Source organism: Cebidichthys violaceus, unplaced genomic scaffold (genome assembly GCF_023349555.1).
Source record: "Cebidichthys violaceus isolate CVI_PGR_0920_01 unplaced genomic scaffold, fCebVio1.0.p SCAF_19, whole genome shotgun sequence".
Taxonomy (NCBI): Eukaryota; Metazoa; Chordata; class Actinopteri; order Perciformes; family Stichaeidae; genus Cebidichthys; species Cebidichthys violaceus.
Genome location: NW_027176361.1, coordinates 4,161,490 through 4,180,331, shown reverse-complemented (window position 1 = coordinate 4,180,331; position 18,842 = coordinate 4,161,490). Strand labels below are relative to the sequence as shown.

Genomic DNA, 18,842 nt, shown 5'->3' with positions numbered 1-18,842 from the left:
ATATTTTGCCTCACTACATGTCTTTTTGTCAGATAAGATATTAGTGATATATTGTTATCAGATGTATCAAAAATCCAGTGTTCAGAAGTAAAACTCCAGCCTGTAAATCCAGTGATAATCCGTCTCAAAGGCAGTTTAATGAACTCCAGACGGTTTTCAACAGAAGCTGGAGGTCATATTCAGCATGCGCAGTAATTGTGCTCTACAGGAACAACCTCTAACTCTGACTGTTTCATTGCTTTAATGTGTGGACTCCGAGAATAACTCGCTCTGTTTAATTATTCCTACCGAGTATGACCGGTCTTTAGTCACCTCTCAAGTCTTGTTTGAGTATTCGGGATGAATTTGACTGTGGTGTGCTGCATGTTTGTGTCATCCAGCTTGTGAAACAATGCCAGGCCATGCTGGATGCCGGCAGAGTCTACTGCCAGACCAGCAAGAGCTTCGTCAATGGCCTCCGGGATCTGGGACACCACTGCTCCGGGGACAAGACGATGGAGGTGAAAGAAGCACAGCGGCACACCACTCGGGTCATTTTTACACTCAGATTATGTCACATTATGTCACATTATGTCACATTTATCCAAAGAAAGAGATGGGGTTTTTTTACTTTTTAAGTACACCACAACAAGGGTTTGAATGAAACCAAATGCACCGAACTGAACCTGGAATCACAATCTGCACTTTAACTACGAAACAGAGATCATTGTTATAGAAAAGAAACACGATATTGCTGTTAAGATTTGATGAGTCTAATCTAAAATGTCTGTCCTGCAGGAGTGTTTGGACAAATTTTCCAAAAAGCTGTCTATCGTCTTGGAGGCTCAGGGGGTGAGTCTGTCTGTCCCTTTTTGACTTACCGTCTTTTCACTACCATCTCCAATCACAACGCTTATCAGCCGCAGTGTTGTGGTCAGACGCGGCTGCAGCACGCTGTTGAACACATTTGACATTTAGCAGTGATCTGTGCTCACTGTGATAGATTTGTCTCTGTCTCCTTTCACCCTTTTTAGGAAGTGATTGAGACCACACAGAAGTCGGTCAAGACGAAGCTGCAGAACTTTGTCAAAGAGTCAGTGAGCTGCTTTTTCATCTCATCTTTCACACGCACTCAGCTGCCTTCTTCAGGCTGAGTCACTCCCCCTGAAAATCTGCCAACCGTTAGCGCACACACAAATATTAAAGGATTATGTTCCTCCATTAGACTTCTTTTCGTACTCTGTCTTGCAGTCTGCTCTTATTAGTGGGAATGATACGGTGGATTAGATTAGAGAGGATGTCTTATAGCATGTGACAATAGTGATTAGCAACATTTTTATCCAGTGATACATTTTAAATGTGGTTTAACCCTCTGAGCTTACATCTACCAGTATCCCACTTTAAACTGCAAATCTCCAAATTGTGTGTTGGTATATAATAGCCAAATTATCTGTAGTTTCTTCAATGTTATGAACTTATTCATCAAATAAAGGTGAAATGCTCTTATAGTTTTCGTCTTTTCTTCCCTCCCCTTCTCCCAGGGATGTGCGTCGTTTCAAGGATGTGCGCAAGGAGTTTGAGCGCAGCAGCGAATGCCTGGAGGGGGCGCTGGTGAGGAACGCTCAGGCGCCACGGGGGAAGCAACACGAAGTGGAGGAGGCGAGCAATGCTCTGCTCAACGCACGCAGGACCTTTCGGTCTGAGGCCATGGATTATGTCCTGGAGGTGAGAGAGAACGCTGGGTGATGTGAAACTACCTACTTTTTCACTTTGTGTTTGGCTGCAGGAATAAAAGATACCAGGAACTACATTTTATTTAGCTTAGCAGGCTTTTAATTCCTGCAATCAAACCAAATGTCCCTCCGTGATGACAGTAATAATAATAAAGCTGAAGTTGGAGTATGAATTCATTCCCTGCACCTGTTCCCCTACCCTTCAGCGTTTAATACAAATGTAAGAAATCAAATGTTCCAGTCTGCTAAAAGGTTGTTTAAAAGGGGAAAACCGGTCGCCTAACCAGAGCATTCAGGTACCAAAAACAGCCTGGATAAGACACACAACGGCACGTCTAATTATAGTTGGGCTTCTGCGTTTTTTAGTGATAACAGGTTTGCCTCGGGGCTTTTCTCCAGCCTTGTGGGTGTGACGCCCAGAGGTTCAGCTGGTCGATGAGTTTTTGGTTATGGAAACAGGAGCACCGTCTCAAACCACTGCTTCCTTTTTGTTTCAGATCAACGTCATTGAGTCCAAGAAGAAGACAGACATTCTGATGGCAGTGAGTTCATGTTGAATTTCATGTTGGTGTAAAAAAACGTGGCGTCTACATCTTTAAAAATGTATATATGGAAGAGTTTTTGTAAACACTTTCTCATGCTTCCTGTCAGATGTTGTCGCTGATGGAGGCCCAGGCTCAGCTCTTCCAACATGGCCACCAGTCTCTCTCAGAACTGGACGAGTATCGACGGAAATTGAATGAAGAGGTAATTTCTTCGTTAAAGCCTGATTGAATTCCCTTTCCTACAGGTGTATCTTGTAGCAATCATGTGAGGGAACGACATCTTGTTTGATGACAGAACTTTTTGGTCCAGGAAGGGGTTAGCTTAGCTTAGCTTAGCATGAGCCAAGAAGCAGGGGGAGACGGCTAACTTGCCTGCTTTAAAGTTAAAAAAATATATATATACCTGGTACTATTAATTAAAATTAAGAAGAGCTAATAGAGATATTTTTGAAGCTAGGTTAATTGAGTCCCGGCTCTAAACTCACTATTTAATGCAGAGATGTAACTTTGACATCGATTCTCTCGTCTAACTCCTGGAAAGACGGCAAATAAGCACATTTGTATTTCTGCAATTACAATAACAGCCTCGCCACAAGGTCCCTTTAGAAGCTGCTCTGGAGCTTTTGACCATATTAGACAGTATTCCTTAAACTCTGTGGAGGAGCAATGCTTTAAGGAGCAGGTCTCTCTATTGTTTGTTTTATCCACTCAGCAGCATACAAGAATGCAGAGGTGACATAGTTCACGTTTCAGGAAGGAAAAAGCAAAGTTTACCAACAAGCAATTTGGCTTTTTTTGAGAAATGTTGGATAGTTTGCCTCCTCTAGAGAAGGTAGCTTCCATGGACCTCTTTCACAGCAGACATTTTGACTCGTCATAGTCCGGAATGCACAGGTGGAATTGATAACATTGATGATGGCTCAGTTCCATTAAGTGTCCCGATGAGCTGTTCCAGGGAACCAGCCTGCGCAATATCAAGGCCTCGCCTACGTGGAACGCAGCTGTCATTAACGTTATTAATTACACCTGTGCTTTTCCTACTACGACATGTCCAAATGTCTGCTGTGACACAAGTCTATTGTACAAATGAAACAATGGGACATTGTACCAGTTTAATAGAAGTTGACCACACACTGATACAAACATTGAAAAGTCTTTTTTATGAGGCATACAGTGGATTCAAAATGTTAATTTCAGCTTTGAGATATACATATTAGATATTTGTAAAACATGCTGAACGTAAACTAAAGCATGTTTGTGTTCAACAAAACACACGGCACCTTTTTAAGCATAAGACCCCAAATTTAGTTTTGGGTAAGTTGCATCAGAAGAGTTCTTGGCATCTTTCTAAAGGGCAGCACGGCCGAGGAGTCACACAAGATGACATCACGCGTTCATCGTGACAGGAAAAAAGCGAGCAACAACAGGAAATATTTCTTGTGTGTCAGTTAGTTCCTGTTCTTTGACTTTCCAAACTGGAAAAATGTTTTGCACCATCAACCTCAAACAGCAGCAGGATTATTGTGTTTCTGCTAAATTAAAAGGATTTCAAACAGGAAATTAATTTGCCGGTGTTCACTGTCCATATCAAACTACTTTAAAACGCTTCCTGTTTCAAGAGGAAACGATAGGAACCAGAATAAGCAGATGAGAGACAGAGACAACAGCTGTGTTCCAAAGCGCCCCCTTTTTCTTTTTCATTTTAGTTCTGCAGTGTAAGCATTCAAATTGTACGAACTACTTTGTCGTCACATTGCTCCTGGATACAGTAGGACATCCTGGTATTTTTGGCGCACTGCATTTGACGTTCTATGTATCGGGACAAACTTCTTCAGTTTGACACAGGATGTAGGAAAAGGTTCAACACTTCCTAATTCCTTTTTCCTGAAGAGCAAAGACTGCAGGAGTGATAAGCTACTCTGAACTTGTTGCTGTCTGTTTATGTTGGAGAGGAAAGGGAAAGCAGTCCTTGAGTTCAGTGAATAGACAGACAAGGCAATAACTGAATAGGCACTAATAGAGATACATATGTACATAAATCAGAATCCATGCAATTATACTTTTTATAGCTTCTACATAAAACACAAACGCCTCACCAAATACATTTAAATTAAAAATTTGCATTTATCATTTAGGATTTCCATACATTATATTTCATTGGTTAATGTGTTGTAAATATTGGGTTTTAAGCCCCAGTGTTTGTAAGTAGCCTGCTGATGTGCCATTGATCCCTTAACCTGTTCCACTTAGCTGAGTAAAACTGCAAATCAATAAATGTGTCAGCGATATTAATAGATTATACATAAGCGCTCCTTAAAACTGTTATGGGTGGAATAATGTACATCATTGAATAATCAATATTTGTGTGTGGAGAACGACCTCTGAGTCTATTTCTGTTTTAATAGCACACCCAGTTTGTCCTAAACTCTGCCCGGGAGAAGAGGGACATGGAGCAAAGACACGCTGCAATCAAGAAGAAGGTAACGCATTCATCAAAATATACAATTTCATAAATCTCAATTTTAACCACAATTCAAATACAGTAATAGGCCATTAACACTAATTCCATTTGCTCTAAGCGACTTGTTTTTCTTAAATATTTCCAGGACGTGTCCTACGATGACTCGATCATGGATTTCAACGCTGACGCAGCCAATGGGATCGCCATGGAGGGATACCTCTACAAGAGAGCCAGCAACGCCTTCAAGACCTGGAGCAGGTACAAGTTCACCCACAGAGATGTCTCACGCAGAACAGCTGCATTGTCTTTGTGCTCTTCTCCCTCCATACGTCGCACTAAAAGGACTCAAACGTCCACTCTGTGTGTAAAAAGCTTAATCCTTGACTCTTTGACCATTTCTTATTCTCTCTCTCCAGGCGTTGGTTTTCAATTCAGAAAAATCAGCTGGTGTACCAGAAGAAATTCAAGGTATTTTCTAGATACATTTTTGAAGGCTTGAACAGCCAAACACAGAACAAAGAACACACAAATGTGCATACAACATGCATCGCATGTTTTTCCTGTCTGCCTGTCTCTCAGGACCAGCCTACAGTTGTGGTGGAGGACTTGCGTCTCTGCACAGTGAAGCCCAGCACCGAAAACGAGAGGCGGTTCTGCTTTGAAGTGGTCTCCCCGTCCAAGTGAGTATGTGTGGGTGAACATGTTCACGCATACGTGTATTTAAGCGATGGTGGTGAATGCTATCAGTGTTAAGTGTGCAGATTAGAGACAAGGGGGGGGGGGGTGAATTTGCTGTTTGCATCAATTTCTCGTATGTGTGTGTGTGTGTGTGTGTGTGTGTGTGTGTGTAGGTGTTGTTTGTTGCAGGCAGACTCTGAAAGGCAGCAGCAGGGGTGGATCAGTGCCGTCCAAAACAGCATCGCCTCAGCCTTTCAGGAGCACAGAGAGGACTCACACAGCCCAGTGAGGACACACACACACACACACACACACACACACACACACACACACACACACACACACACACACACACACAGACACATCTTCTATACCTGCATTTTTTTCAGTGGGAGTTTAATCCGAGGAGATACAGGGAAAGTTCTGTGCCTTTGTTCGTCTCCTCATTCCTGTATTTGTTTGTGTGTGTGTGTGTGTGTGTGTGTTTGTCTGTGTGTGTGTGTGTGTGTGTGTGTGTGTGTGTGTGTGGTTATCAGAGACAGCGCTGCAGCTCGGTGTCGGCGAACAATTTGGGAGGAGGGGGAGGAGGAGGGGGAGGAGCGGATCAGGAGAACAAGGGCTGCAAGGCCTTGGAGGAGGTCCAGGCGATCCCGGGGAACAAGCAGTGCTGCGACTGTGGGGAGCCTGGTCCCGATTGGGCCTCCATCAACCTGGGCATCACGCTTTGTATCGTCTGCTCAGGAATACACAGGTACACACTCTCACACACACTTCTACACACACTCAGCTTGAAACCATAGCTTTAATGGTTTCCTCCACTTTTACAGGAGCCTGGGAGTCCATTTTTCCAAAGTGCGCTCCCTCACTCTCGACTCCTGGGAGCCAGAGCTCATTAAGGTAATACAACCTTTTTAACTGAAGCAGCTACACAACCTCATTTTTGTATTTTCTGTGTTAACAAGAAGTCCTCTCAGTAAGATGATTAGAAAATAAATTATGGAATAGTTTACTTGGACTAAACTCTCTAAATATAGCCCTGAAATACATTCCAATGTGTCTTTGCCTTCTTCAGTTGATGTGTGAATTAGGAAACACCGTAATCAACCGGATCTACGAGGCCCGTATTGAGGAGATCACCATCAAGAAGCCCCACCCCTCCAGTCCCAGGTACAAACTAACCGATGTTTACACATGCGGTTCGGTTTACCCTTCATAGACAGTACTACATGTCTTATCTGGCTCTGGAGGACAATGACCCGGGTGATGTCATCAGGGGTATCTTGGCTTTTAGGCTTCAGGCTTCATATTATCAGCAGTAAGTCTATTTTAGTGAGGACAATGTGGCCATTTTAAAAGGAAAACGGGGTCCAACAAAAAGATGCTCTTGGTTGCAACGTAGGGAAACGTAGGAATCAGCGATTCTGGAGCTTGACCCGCTCTGGAGAGTAAAAGTCACGGCATTAACATGCCTCTTAACATTAACACGTCTCTTACAAGTCTCCTAATGTCGTGGAAGTCCGATACAAAATTGTTGGAGTGCCCCTTTAAGTGAAAACACACAAACCTGATTTATCTGGGAATCAAACAAGGAGACAAAAATTTAACTTTAATTCCTAATGATAACGATATCAAGCTGTTGATCCAGCATGACTCCAGCAAATCAGCAGAAATAAAAAAAAGAAAGCACTCTTCATCTCCTCCTGCTGTCATCTTCATGTCATTACAGAAAGGTTTAATTCTGCGTGTTTGTACATTGATGATGAAGTGGAAGCGTGCGAGAATCGACTCTCCGCATCTCTGAAAAGGTTTATGTGTGTGTGTGGAGAAAATCTGAGGTTTCGGTGGCTGAACTTTAAAAATGTAACCAAAGATATATGTGGATTTACAGATTAATATGTCAGCGGCCTACAACTCTCTTTAGACCTATTTCTTGACTTCCTGTTCTCCTCTCTGTTGTGTCGCAGCAGACAGGAAGTGCCACAGGTACCTGATGCACATGATTAACGTTGTGACTAAAGTGTCCTCCGGAAGCTTGCTGTTAGGCTGCATGCTTTCTGCAGCATGAGCTTTCAGTATCGTCCTGTCTGGGCTGATGTTATTGGATTTACTGTATTACTTTGTTGTTTGTTTTTCAGTGACATATTGACAACTCAAATTCCTTGCAACACCGCTGATAAACGTGGATTTTATTGTTTTTAAGTGGTAGACAGCATGCATTTGTGCTGTAATTAAATAGTGAAGAAAGGAGGCCCTAAATAGAGCTCTTTTTAACAGAATTCATGACTTAATTAAAAGACACTGAGCCCCATGAGGACATGTGTGAAGCATTCTTGTCTCACAGCTGCACAAGCAAGTTGTGGAGTCAAACTGCGAACGAGTAAAACCAGAAACATACTGACGAACACAGGCCTGCATGTCTGCTTTGTTTGCTTTTGCTGTGTGAGAGAAGACTGCTGAAGAAATAAGAGTTCCCTCCCATCTTATTCTTTCCTTCTCTCTAATCTATCATTTCTGTCCCTCCAGAGGAGACAAGGAGTCGTGGATCCGATCAAAGTACGTCGAGAAGAAGTTCATCCAAAAGCTGCCCGAGACCGGCAGGAACCCCCTGCAGAGGCGATCCAGCGGCAGGAGGAACCGAGCGGACACGCAGGACCGGGCCGCGCAGCGGCCGCCGCTCAAACCCAAACCGAACCGAGCCACTCTGCCTCGGCTCACAGGTAAACACGGGGAGGGCTGATGGGATGGAAAACCAGCCTGCTTTTAAAGATCTACGTTCATCACTCTTCATACTCCTGCTGCTGTCAACCAAACAGAAACACACACACAATCCCCAAAGTTGGTGATCCAGCAAAAGTTGATAATCCTAAGGGCCTAGTCAGCTGTATTATGTGTGCCTGCTGTTGCAGTCAGCAGGATAAACCAGTAATCGTGTCTCTCTCTCTCTCTCTCTCTCTCTCTCTCTCTCTCTCTCTCTCTCTCTCTCTCTCTCTCTCTCTCTCTCTCTCTCTCTCTCTCTCTCTCTCTCTCTCTCTTTCCTCAGGGCTGAGCCCTAGTGACCTTGTCCAAAAGAACAATACACACAAAGGTGAGATAAACATTGCACGCTGATGCGTATACATTACCTGAGCTTGTGCTTGAGTAGCACATTTAAAATGTGTCACGTCTTCAATTTGACAAAAAGAAAAGTGAATTCCCCTTGCTCTCCTCAGAAGTGGACGAGGAAGTGGAGGATCTGAGCGGGCTTCACCCCGGGGCGTTGTTGTACCGCTCGGCAGCCCTGCAGAACTTCCCCGTCATGGCCGACGCTTTGGCCCACGGCGCCAGCGTCAACTGGGTCAACGTGGCCGAGGAGTCCAGCACGCCGCTGATACAGGCGGTCTCAGCGGTGAGGAGAGCTAGAACTTGAGTTGACGATTTTGACCTTTCCTTTAGCGCCACCATCTGGCAACTGTCTTTTCTTCCGTCCATCACTTTGCAGCCAAGGCCCACTAGTTGGGACTGTTTACCGAGGTGATAGTAAGGAGAGGTTCAGAGCAGATCATGTAGGCCGTGTGTGTGTGTGTGTGTGTGTGTGTGTGTGTGTGTGTGTGTGTGTGTGTGTGTGTGTGTTGAAAATATACAAATGGCGGCTCGTGCGTTCCTGTGTCCTGACCAGAATGCGCTGGCAGCCTGCGAGTTCCTGCTGCAGAACGGTGCGAACGTCAACCAGGCAGACAGCACTGGGAGAGGACCGCTTCACCACGCCACCATCCTGGGTCACACCGGGTAGGACACACACACACACACACACACACACACACACACACACACTGTTACACATATGAACAGTCTAATTTCCCACATTGACCAAAAAAAAGTTGCGCAAAAGGTGACAAATGTGTCGAAATTTGATGTTTTCAACTTACAGACAGTTTATTCTAGAAACATTAATAAATATCAGACAAACAAACAACCATGTCCAATCCAGTAAGTGACAATAGAATACATTTTTTTTTTTTTTTTTTTAAAAGATAAAAATGCAAACCGCAATAGACACTGACACACAGGAAGAAATGCAAGTGAAAGAAAATCTATTAAAGCCTTTCTGGCACAGCGCCCAGAGCCATTAACGAAGCTAAGTAGATTCGGCCAAATGACATTCCTGTGTTGTGTAAAGTGGGAACTCTCTGCACAAAAGAAGTGATGAATTAAAACACAAAATGGTCTCCTAACGCAAATTCAGTTACAGCTTTATGTCAGAATGTTTTTTACGTTTGTGCACTTAACATTATTTATTTGCATTGATGACCGATGTTTGCTTTTAAAGCACTGTAAAGTTTCCCATTGTAGCTTTACAGCAAGTGATCTTTGTCAAATGAAGCTGGTTGTTTTAGACTGAAAGGAACAACATGCAGATAACATGGAGAGCATTATTTCAAGCCTGTCCTTAATCTCATCTGGCCTGGGACAGATTGCACACTTCTGCTTGGAGCACACGTTTGGAGCATGATTCGTCATAATTAAAGAGGAAGTTTTATTTTTAAAGTACAGTCAAGAATAAGGTTTACAAGAGAACAAGACTCCCCCTTTGACCAAATAGTTACAATAACTAAAAAGGCCCACAGGTACTTAATTCAGGAACAAAACTAGGAACTAAAAGTCCACTGTTTCTACTTCCTCTTCCTGAAGAACCGCAAAGATGAATGAAAAAGTTAAGGTGATTTTTGAGATGCAACCGTCTTCGCTGGTCAATTGTGATGACGTCGTCTTTCAGACTCATGGAAAGAATACATCCAAAATACACATTTATATGTTTATTTTACGACATTGTCTTTTTGCGTCTGTAGATTTCTCCTAAATTTGTCAAATGAGGCATTAGATAATGCCTCATTTGTCGAATTTAAATATGAAATATCAGTAAACTTAATCCAAAAATATAATTGTCTTTATGTAATTAAACAACTTGGGAAGTTTCGAGGCTATATATATATATATATATATATATATAATTTCATAAAAAAATAATTAATTTGTATTATTGTAATAATACACAGTGCAGAAGGACGTCTTGCCTGAAACGTCCATGTGGCAATATTTAAATGTGAGATTGGTGTGCTGTCCTAGTCTTTTATATTTATTAGTTAACATTTGTACCCTATTCACCTGTTAATGATTTTTTTAAGCTTGACCGATGCTATTCACACACATTCTCACACACTTTATCTCATTGCTTTTCCAGGTTGGTCTGTCTCTTCTTGAAGCGAGGAGCAGACTACAACGCCAAAGACAAGAACCAGAAAGACCCCATAACCATTGCCGTGGACACCGCCAACGCTGACATCGTCACTTTGTGAGTATTTGAGACGATGAAAAAAAAAAACGTGCATGTGATGTACGTAAACCCGTTCTCTAACTGACCCTCTCTTCTTCAGGCTGCGGATCGCCAAAATGAACAAGGAGATGCGGGAGATGGACGGAGCGTTTGGCCAATCAGGTCAATCGGGGGGGCAGGGGTCTGGGGGTTTGTTAAGCGGGACAGGAGGAGGGCGGGCCCACACCAGGAAGAGCCTGCAGGCTCTAAAGAACCACATAAGTGGCTGGGCTCTGGGGGGGCAAAATGATTAGTGGGGAGAGAATCCGGCCCGGGACAAGAGACTGGAATGAGCCTGTTTTTGCTTGTGAGCTAAAAGGGAAAACATGTTTTTTTGCGTCAAGTTAAGCATTATAAATCATGTGGCGTTTATATCTGCAGCATCTGCAGATAAATGATCCCGGCCTTCCACCCATATCATTCAAGGAAACACGCATCATCACACTAAAGAAAAAGGAACATTGCCCTCATTGAGAAAAGCATAAAATTCACAGGGTACGACAGTATAAAGGCAGAGAGTCTCTGAGAACACATTTATTTACATCAGTGAAGATGGGAAAATGTCATGTGAAACAAAAGTGCACTTTGAATTACAAACGCACATCATCCTGCACTTTGAAACACACACAATCTCTGAAAACCGTGTCAATACAGAGTGCTGCATGTGGGTGTTGCTAACAGAGGTTTATGTATATATGATAGACTTATATGAGGCCTATTTTTATATTGTATATTTGGGATATTTTTATATATAGTATGTAAAGTGTTCTGGCTTCATCAGATCCTTTTTATTGTGTTTCTGTGTACTGGCCGTGTCGTTTTTTTTCCCAGTCCAGTTATGTAAGCTAAACTCAATGTCAGATTTGGTCCTCAAGGAGGATTTTTTTTTTTATCCCGCTATTCTGTGAATAGCGACACCGTTTGAAACTCTTGTTATACATCACGTGTTTGTATTTATCAGACTTTCAAGAGCTCAGTGCTGCGGCTCTTGAGCTTAAGGTTAACAGTCGGGTTTTGTTTGCATTTTGTCATTTGGCTCCTTCTCAAGCTGCAAGGTCCATTCTTTCATGATTGTCCTTTAGTGGCTATCAAGGCTTTTTTTTTCTCCTTTTCTTTTTTTTCTTGTGTAAGCTGTTTCACTCATGAAGGAATGGAAACGTGATGCTTTTTTCGTCTGCTTGAAACAAACTGCTGGTCAGTATTTGACGTGCTTCATCACTGTGTGTCTTTGTGTGCACTCATGTGCCTTTTTGCCCTCTGCCCGCTGAGATGTCCAGCTGGTCTCAACTGCTTGTGCAGTGTGTGCACACCTACTGCGAACTAAGAGGTAAAGTGCATGTGCATGCCCTGATGTGTGCGCGTGCGTGTGTGTGCGTGTGTGTGTGTGTGTGTGTGTGTGTGTTTTTACTTGTTCAACTGCATGCCTCTCGCTTTTTAGGGCTACAACTCTGTCTGCTCTCCAAAATCATGCAGCTTTTGACGAGAGACGTTGTGGTTCAAACACAGCTGCGCCTCATTAGAAGAGAGCCGAGACTTTAAAGTCCGAAGCGATGGCATTCATTTAAGACCGGATTTCTTAAACTTTGACGCTTGTAATACCGTTGTAAAATGTCAAGCTTTAAGGCTCATGTCTTGTCTGTTTGTTCTTCTTCCAGGTGATGAAACCTACCACGACATCTTCAGAGACTTTTCACACATGGCCTCAAACAACCCGGAGAAGCTGAAACGCCGCAGCGCAGACCCCAAAACTTAACCGGCTGCAGCCTCCTCGTCACCCCGCTGTACACACACTCCCCACTTGCATACTCTCAAACGCATATATAGAAAACGTAGTAGTATTCCCCACACACTCTCACACACACACTTTCCCTGGCTACCTGCCACATGTTCGGTCATAGCTCAGCTGGTGTTGACTTCAAAGGGGATGAAAACGCTCCAGACAGTGAATTCTTTTGTGTGAACACGTCAGACCATAACAATCGCGTCTGAGCGGGAACACTGTGGCAGCTTTATGAGGCCAGCATGAGGCGTCTTTATGTGTAGCAGAGGGCAACACCACTCTGCCAAGATTTCTTAATTAAAATCTGGTGGATCTGTTTGGGACTTTTTTTTTTTTTTTTTAAACTGAAAGGGCAGTGTGTTTTTTGTTTTTTTTGGAAATGGACATAATTGTTGCAAAGATTAAGTGATCAAATTGTAATGTATACAGTTTTTTTTTTTGTTTTTTTTTTTTTACATTCGGGACATTTGGAGACAGTGTTCGTTTGTTTTGTTAAACTGTGTGAGGTACTTGAGATTTGTATCATGATCAAATAAACTGCAATACAAAACATACATTTAAGTGTGTTTAAGTATTCATGGTTTTAATAGTGTACCGTGAACGTTTGCTGTCCCGAGTACATCTCCAGCAGAGGGCGCCATCATTTTATCATAAGCAAAAAGTTACCACAGAAGACCTGCCTGATATGTTGAAGACACAAAAACTACTAAACGTGAAGACGTGTTAAAACAAAATACTTTGCTTTTTAATTAAGAACAAGTACAAAATATCTCATTTCAAACAAACAGTGTCAGGTTGTGTTCACTTATAAGTCACATGTCTTTGACATTTGGATTTTTGCCAGCAGCTCACAGTGACCCAGTTGTCTCTGTCCCTGGTCAAAGCCAAATATCTGACTTACAAACAGTTTATAGTTTACAGAAAGTACAAAGAGCTTGAGCCAATAATGAGTGTGTGATCTAAAAATACTTTGGTTAAGAAGTCTTGTGTTCCCTGTCTGTGGCAACACAACACACACAGCAACATAATACACTGATTGAAAGTCAAAAGTCCTGAGGCTGGAAGAGAGTTTCTGGAAACATTGCTGGTTTGTGCAGCTCTTTAGGAGCTACTCATTTGCTCACAGAGGGGAGGGGGGGCTATTAGTCATTAAGACTAAAGATTCATTTAATTCATAAATCTATATACACAAATTTAGCAAATTCATTAAGGTCCATAATGCAGTGTTATTTCCTATCTTGTCATTCTACCCTGCATGTAAATCCAAAATAAATCCTATTTAAATGCCCGGCGTTTCCTTTTAGGCAGAAGGTGCCGTCCTGAACATTAAGGTGAGGAACTCACCGGCTCCTTTATGCTGTCAGAGTTTTTATATAGTAAGCTCCTTTCCTCTTTGGTTCTGAATCTGAGGTATAATGCGAACACGTAGCCATCCAGCGACATGTGCAGCAGCATATTAACCATCGTTGTGCTGGCTGGACTGGAGAGCGTCAACGAGGCTCTTGATCCCTTAACTTACACATTCTTGCAGATTACTGGATCCTTCATTAACTCCTCTGTGATTGGCGTCAGAGGGCGAACTGTGCATCTGTTCCAACTCTGGATGTAAACCCTCGTCTTTCTCGTCAAGCGAATGTCTTTGAGGCAACGGCGGCTCTTTGCAGGAGAAGAAGTGAGGCAGAGTGGTGATGGTCAAAGAGCCGAGAATGACGAAACCGCCCGCGACCACGAAGGACGCCGTGTAGTTGCCTGTGATGTCCTTGAGCAACCCTTTGAAACATGGAGGCAGGAGGAAAGAGGAAATGAGGGCATGAAGATGTTGCATGAGAAATATTGAGATTGAGAAAAATCAAAGAACTAAAGGGTGCAAAGAAAACACGACAGAGGGGAAAAGTGTGGAGAGAAGCCGAGCTGAACGTTTTCCACAGCTGACAGTTTCTCTTGTCAAACACAGGTGTGACCAATGATGCTAATTGCTGCTCGTTAATGTTATTAGTGTCACCTGTGCTCTGCCTGCTATGACAAGTCAACATGTCTGCTGTGAAGAAACCTCTGATGCTGGAGATGCTTTTCAAGGTTCAGGATAACATTCAGGATTTAAGAAACAAATCTCAAACCTATATTATTAATATCAAATCATCTACATATCACCGTATTTTTTCAGGTTAACTGAGAAAATACTGTGAGCTGACCTTTTAAGACACCCTGTTGGCTACAATTGTAGCTGTGTTTTAAGGTTGGGAGAGCATGTCAGAACGACAAAAACAAAAGACGAAGTAGGAAAACTGACTAACCCTGATTACCGGTACTCAATTAATGATTGACTATTTTTAGCTTCAGTGTGTTACCTTGTGTTCATGGACTGATTAAACTAACGACGTGACCTACATTGGGAGATAAACAGCAGTTATGGACTGTGCAACCAATGCTGAACCGGCCTGCTCCTTCCGAGATGTGCTCGTACCTGACAGTGGCGTCCCCAGAAGTCCGGCGCCGCTCTCGATGAGCTGCAGCAGCCCGAGGGCCCCCATCACGCGCTCCACGCCCACGATCATCGGCACCACCGCGAAGACCAGCGAGGTCAGCCCCCCGGAGCAGAAGCCGTAGAAGAGGCTGACCGCCATCAGCGCGGCGTAGGAGCCGGCCGAGGAGCTCACGGGCAGCAACATGATGAACACCCCGGCCAGCGCCGTCCACGCGGTCAGCAAGTGAATGCTCCGAAAGTGGCCCAGGTCCGAGAACCAGCCTGACGCCACGCGGCCCAAAATGTCTGTGGCGCCGGCGGCCGACATGACGAAAGCGGCCTGGTACTCCGAGAAGCCGGCTTGGCGGCTGTGGGCCACCAGGTGGAAGTAAGGCACGAAGTAGCCGACGTTGAGCAGAGTGACGGCCAGCGTGTAGGTGACGTACGGCCTCTCCCAGAGCAGCGACAGCTCCAGGTGGGACGAGACGCGCCGCAGCACTGCAGCGCAGGACGACCCGCTCTCTGAATCCGCCTGGGTGGAGGAGAAGGAAAAGGAGGAAATGCTGAGCTTCATCTTCACTTGACATGTGTCATCCAACATCCTTGTGTTTTTTTTTGAAGACGGTAGCGTCTTGTCCTACCTTCGCCGGGGCTTTAGAGCGTCGCTGTGGGCGGATGAGAGCCCCGCAGGCCACGATGTTGAGGCTGAGGGCCCCCAGAATCAGGAGGGCCCCTCGCCAGGCGTACGTCTCCACCAGCAGCTGGAAGAGCGGGTTGAAAGCGAAGGAGGAGAGGCCGATGCTGGAGAAGCCCACTCCCAGCACCAGGGCGCGGTGGCGAGTGAAGTTAGCCATGACTGTGGCCACCATGGGAGTGAAGACCAGACCCCAGCCCAGACCTAGAGGACGGGGGAGACCCACAGTGAGAAGTCACTTTGATCACCAGTAGGTTAACTAAGTAAACAAAGACAACCTGTTTTACAAAGCATTTAAAAGAAAATAGAGGGTGTTTTCTAATCCAGTTGTCCCTGAGGAGCAACAGCTAAACCAGTTATGTTGGATGTTCGGCTTCGTTACCGGAAATCACACCCATGGTGAGGTAGAGGTGAACGAGACAGGTGGCCTGGGAGGCCAGCATGAGGCCGAGTCCAGCAAGACAGCCCCCCGTCATCACCACCACCCGGGCATTGTATGCATTGCATAGCGCTGCACCCAGCGGACCTGCAAAACACACACACATCTGCATTGGTCACAACTATTTAGCTTAAACCATAAACTACAGACAACTGCCATTGCTACACATTTCCCCTAAACTCCCATATTTGGCATCAATGGAAACTTTGGAGTTCTGAACAATGTTTGGCTGTATGGCGTGAGTTTGTAATGAGTGACCCACTGTGGTTTGTCAACGAGTTAATGAGTTGCAGCCCGTATTTTTTTCACAAAGCATCTGTAAATGGCTTAAAAATATCCTTCAATAAATTGTCTGCCACTCATACTCAAACACATGGGGGGGGGGGAGGACTCACTGAAGAACTGCTGTGCTGCCAGGCCCGTGGACGAGATCCAGGAGATGGCCTGAGCGCTCTCCTCAAAGTACTGGACGAACTCCACGAAGAAGATCCCCAGGCTCCGCATCAGGCCGAACACGAGGCTGGCGCTGACGAACAGGGCGCCGACCAGCACCCATCCCCACCCTCCATCCGGGACCTCGTCTTCATCGCTCTGTCCCTCTGCTTTGGGCCGGACGTTGGTCATGTCTCAGAGAGATTTACCTGTTAAAAAAAAGAAAGAAGAGTGAGGAAGGGAAAGGGAGCGGCATCAGCCTCAGGAAATGCAAATGACAGCTCTCACCTTCTGCAGAGCGAGTCTCAGATCCTCTCTGTGGTTGTCAATAGCTGTAATGATTAACCCCCCCTCCCCCCCGGGCCAATAGATTCCCAAGCCAATAGATTCCCTGGTATTGCCATGTAAGTGTTGGTAGGCTGGTCAACAAGTCGGCCTTCATTTTGAGAACCAGATACAGGTGAGAGGTGAGATGTGTTCATGGATCAGCTATGAAGAAATAGTGTCCCGAAAACAGACTTCCCCAGTTGTGTTGCTGTGGTTTTTACCACTGACACAAAGGAAATCTTCCCCTTTTTCAAAGTCATCTGATGCTTTATGGTTTCCTGAAAACTGTGCCTCCAATTTAATATGACTGGTCAGCTCACTAATAGCTGCAGCTGCTTTCTGTTAATTGCAAGTCAAAAGCTTGACAGAAAATAAAAAGATATAAAATATTATGTGTAAGTGTGAACCCTTCTTGAATGATATTGGTTCACTTCTTATTTCTGCACATATAGTTACAAACATACCATGTAAAACGAAACACGTGTGCTGTTGTTTGAGCAGGATTTTCCCTTCTGTTGCTTAATTTGCTGTGAGTTGAGCCGAAGCAACAAGTAGAATAACACAGTGATCCGATCCTCTCCTCACATAATGCCATTCATTTCACTGCTGCTGGAATTACAGGAATTTGCCCTCTCTCAAACACATACGCACTGAATTAAAACTTCAGCAAATACAACGGATTTGAAGACTGCATATCCCTGTTGTGTATTTCTATTTGTGCCAAATAATGAATGAGATGGCTGTATAAATTGAAGGCTAATTGCTGCGATATTTACATTTTATTTAGTCAAATATATATTTTATATGGGGAAAACAACAGGGAAACTGCTGCCAGCTGCTCTGTGTTGAAGAGTGTTAATATTTCAGAACTTTTGTGATTGTGAGTTAATAATATAGTTCCAATACTATTACCTCTCTGAGTTATTTATGTTTCCTTAAAGGCTAAACTACTACATCCATATATAAACAATCCATATACAAATGTTTAATTAGTTTGCCATAAAGCCAAGTTACAAACATGTGTTGATTGAGACATCAGGCTGTACACACACGAGGAAAAAAGCACGTGCTAGTTCTGGCTTTCACGGTTTGTTACACATGAACAGGTACATCGGCGGGAACGCGCACTGGACACAGTGCACGTGGCCTTCTCCGATCATATCTTCACGCAATGACGTAGGCTTCACAGGGCGCCTGCGCACTGGTACACAACACATAACGCATGTAATGTATGTGAGTATATGAAAGTATTAAATTGCTCCTCGACCGTAACGCTCACGAGGTCTTCGCTGTAGCCGCGTGAGTGAATTTACGCTGACGTTTACCTTGCGAAATAAACCGAAATTAACACGTGACTACCTGAAACCTCCAAGACGTCTTAAGACGTTAATATTCAAATGTTTTTTAATGGTTTGCATGCTAATAAAAGCTTCCGTTCAGCTCGACGGTACTCACTCTCGGTCCGTCAGCTGTGTCCGGTTTACATGGTGTTCCTCAGCCTCCACGTGCACGGTGGTAAACAGCACACCGACAGCGGTTTATAAGACCTCCGCGAGCGGCGGGGGAAAAGTTCAACTGTCACTAACGAGGAGTAGGGACGCGTGCGCAGTCCTCACGGGGGCGCGCACATTCGGCATATTGTAGTCATAAAGCCTGGATAATAACTCAGGCTTGTGTACAGCCAGTAATTACCAGTCATTGTATTTATTAGTCCTGTGCCTTGTATATATCTCCTTAATTCTAAAACAAACAAACTGTGTGTGTCCTGATGGATGAAAGCCTTTAAAGTCCTTTAATATGTCAACAAGTTGGCTTTAATTCAGCATAAAGTTTAGTTTAATAGTTGTATGGCAGATGTGTGTCTCATTCTCCTTTGTTCTCACCCTAAAATGTCTAGAAAATGAAAAAAAATCGGCTTTATTTAGTTTTTTAATGTTAGTTATAATGTTATTGAATTTTA

The 18,842-nt window shown here is 44.0% G+C and overlaps 2 protein-coding genes across 2 annotated transcripts; one reads left to right on the top strand and one right to left on the bottom strand.

Moving 5' to 3' along the window:
* The first annotated feature begins 384 nt into the window (after positions 1–384).
* Positions 385–13,080, top strand: acap1 (ArfGAP with coiled-coil, ankyrin repeat and PH domains 1). The gene is made up of 21 exons (XM_068713321.1): positions 385–500; positions 778–831; positions 1,014–1,072; positions 1,521–1,704; positions 2,210–2,254; positions 2,364–2,459; positions 4,663–4,737; positions 4,864–4,976; positions 5,135–5,186; positions 5,298–5,398; positions 5,570–5,681; positions 5,933–6,147; positions 6,224–6,293; positions 6,469–6,563; positions 7,920–8,113; positions 8,437–8,481; positions 8,606–8,781; positions 9,052–9,161; positions 10,615–10,725; positions 10,808–10,869; positions 12,402–13,080. Exons 1-21 carry the CDS (start codon positions 402–404, stop codon positions 12,497–12,499), a joined length of 2,166 nt encoding a protein of 721 aa, XP_068569422.1. The 5' UTR covers positions 385–401; the 3' UTR covers positions 12,500–13,080.
* Positions 13,081–13,249: 169 nt separating this feature from the next.
* Positions 13,250–18,458, bottom strand: slc16a13 (solute carrier family 16 member 13). Its single transcript, XM_068713322.1, has 6 exons — positions 18,338–18,458; positions 16,519–16,764; positions 16,067–16,210; positions 15,632–15,888; positions 14,991–15,522; positions 13,250–14,296 (listed from the first exon to the last, which is right to left on the bottom strand). The coding sequence occupies exons 2-6, from the start codon at positions 16,745–16,747 to the stop codon at positions 14,037–14,039; spliced, it is 1,422 nt and encodes a 473-aa protein (XP_068569423.1). The 5' UTR covers positions 16,748–16,764; positions 18,338–18,458; the 3' UTR covers positions 13,250–14,036.
* Between the last annotated feature and the right edge of the window lie 384 nt (positions 18,459–18,842).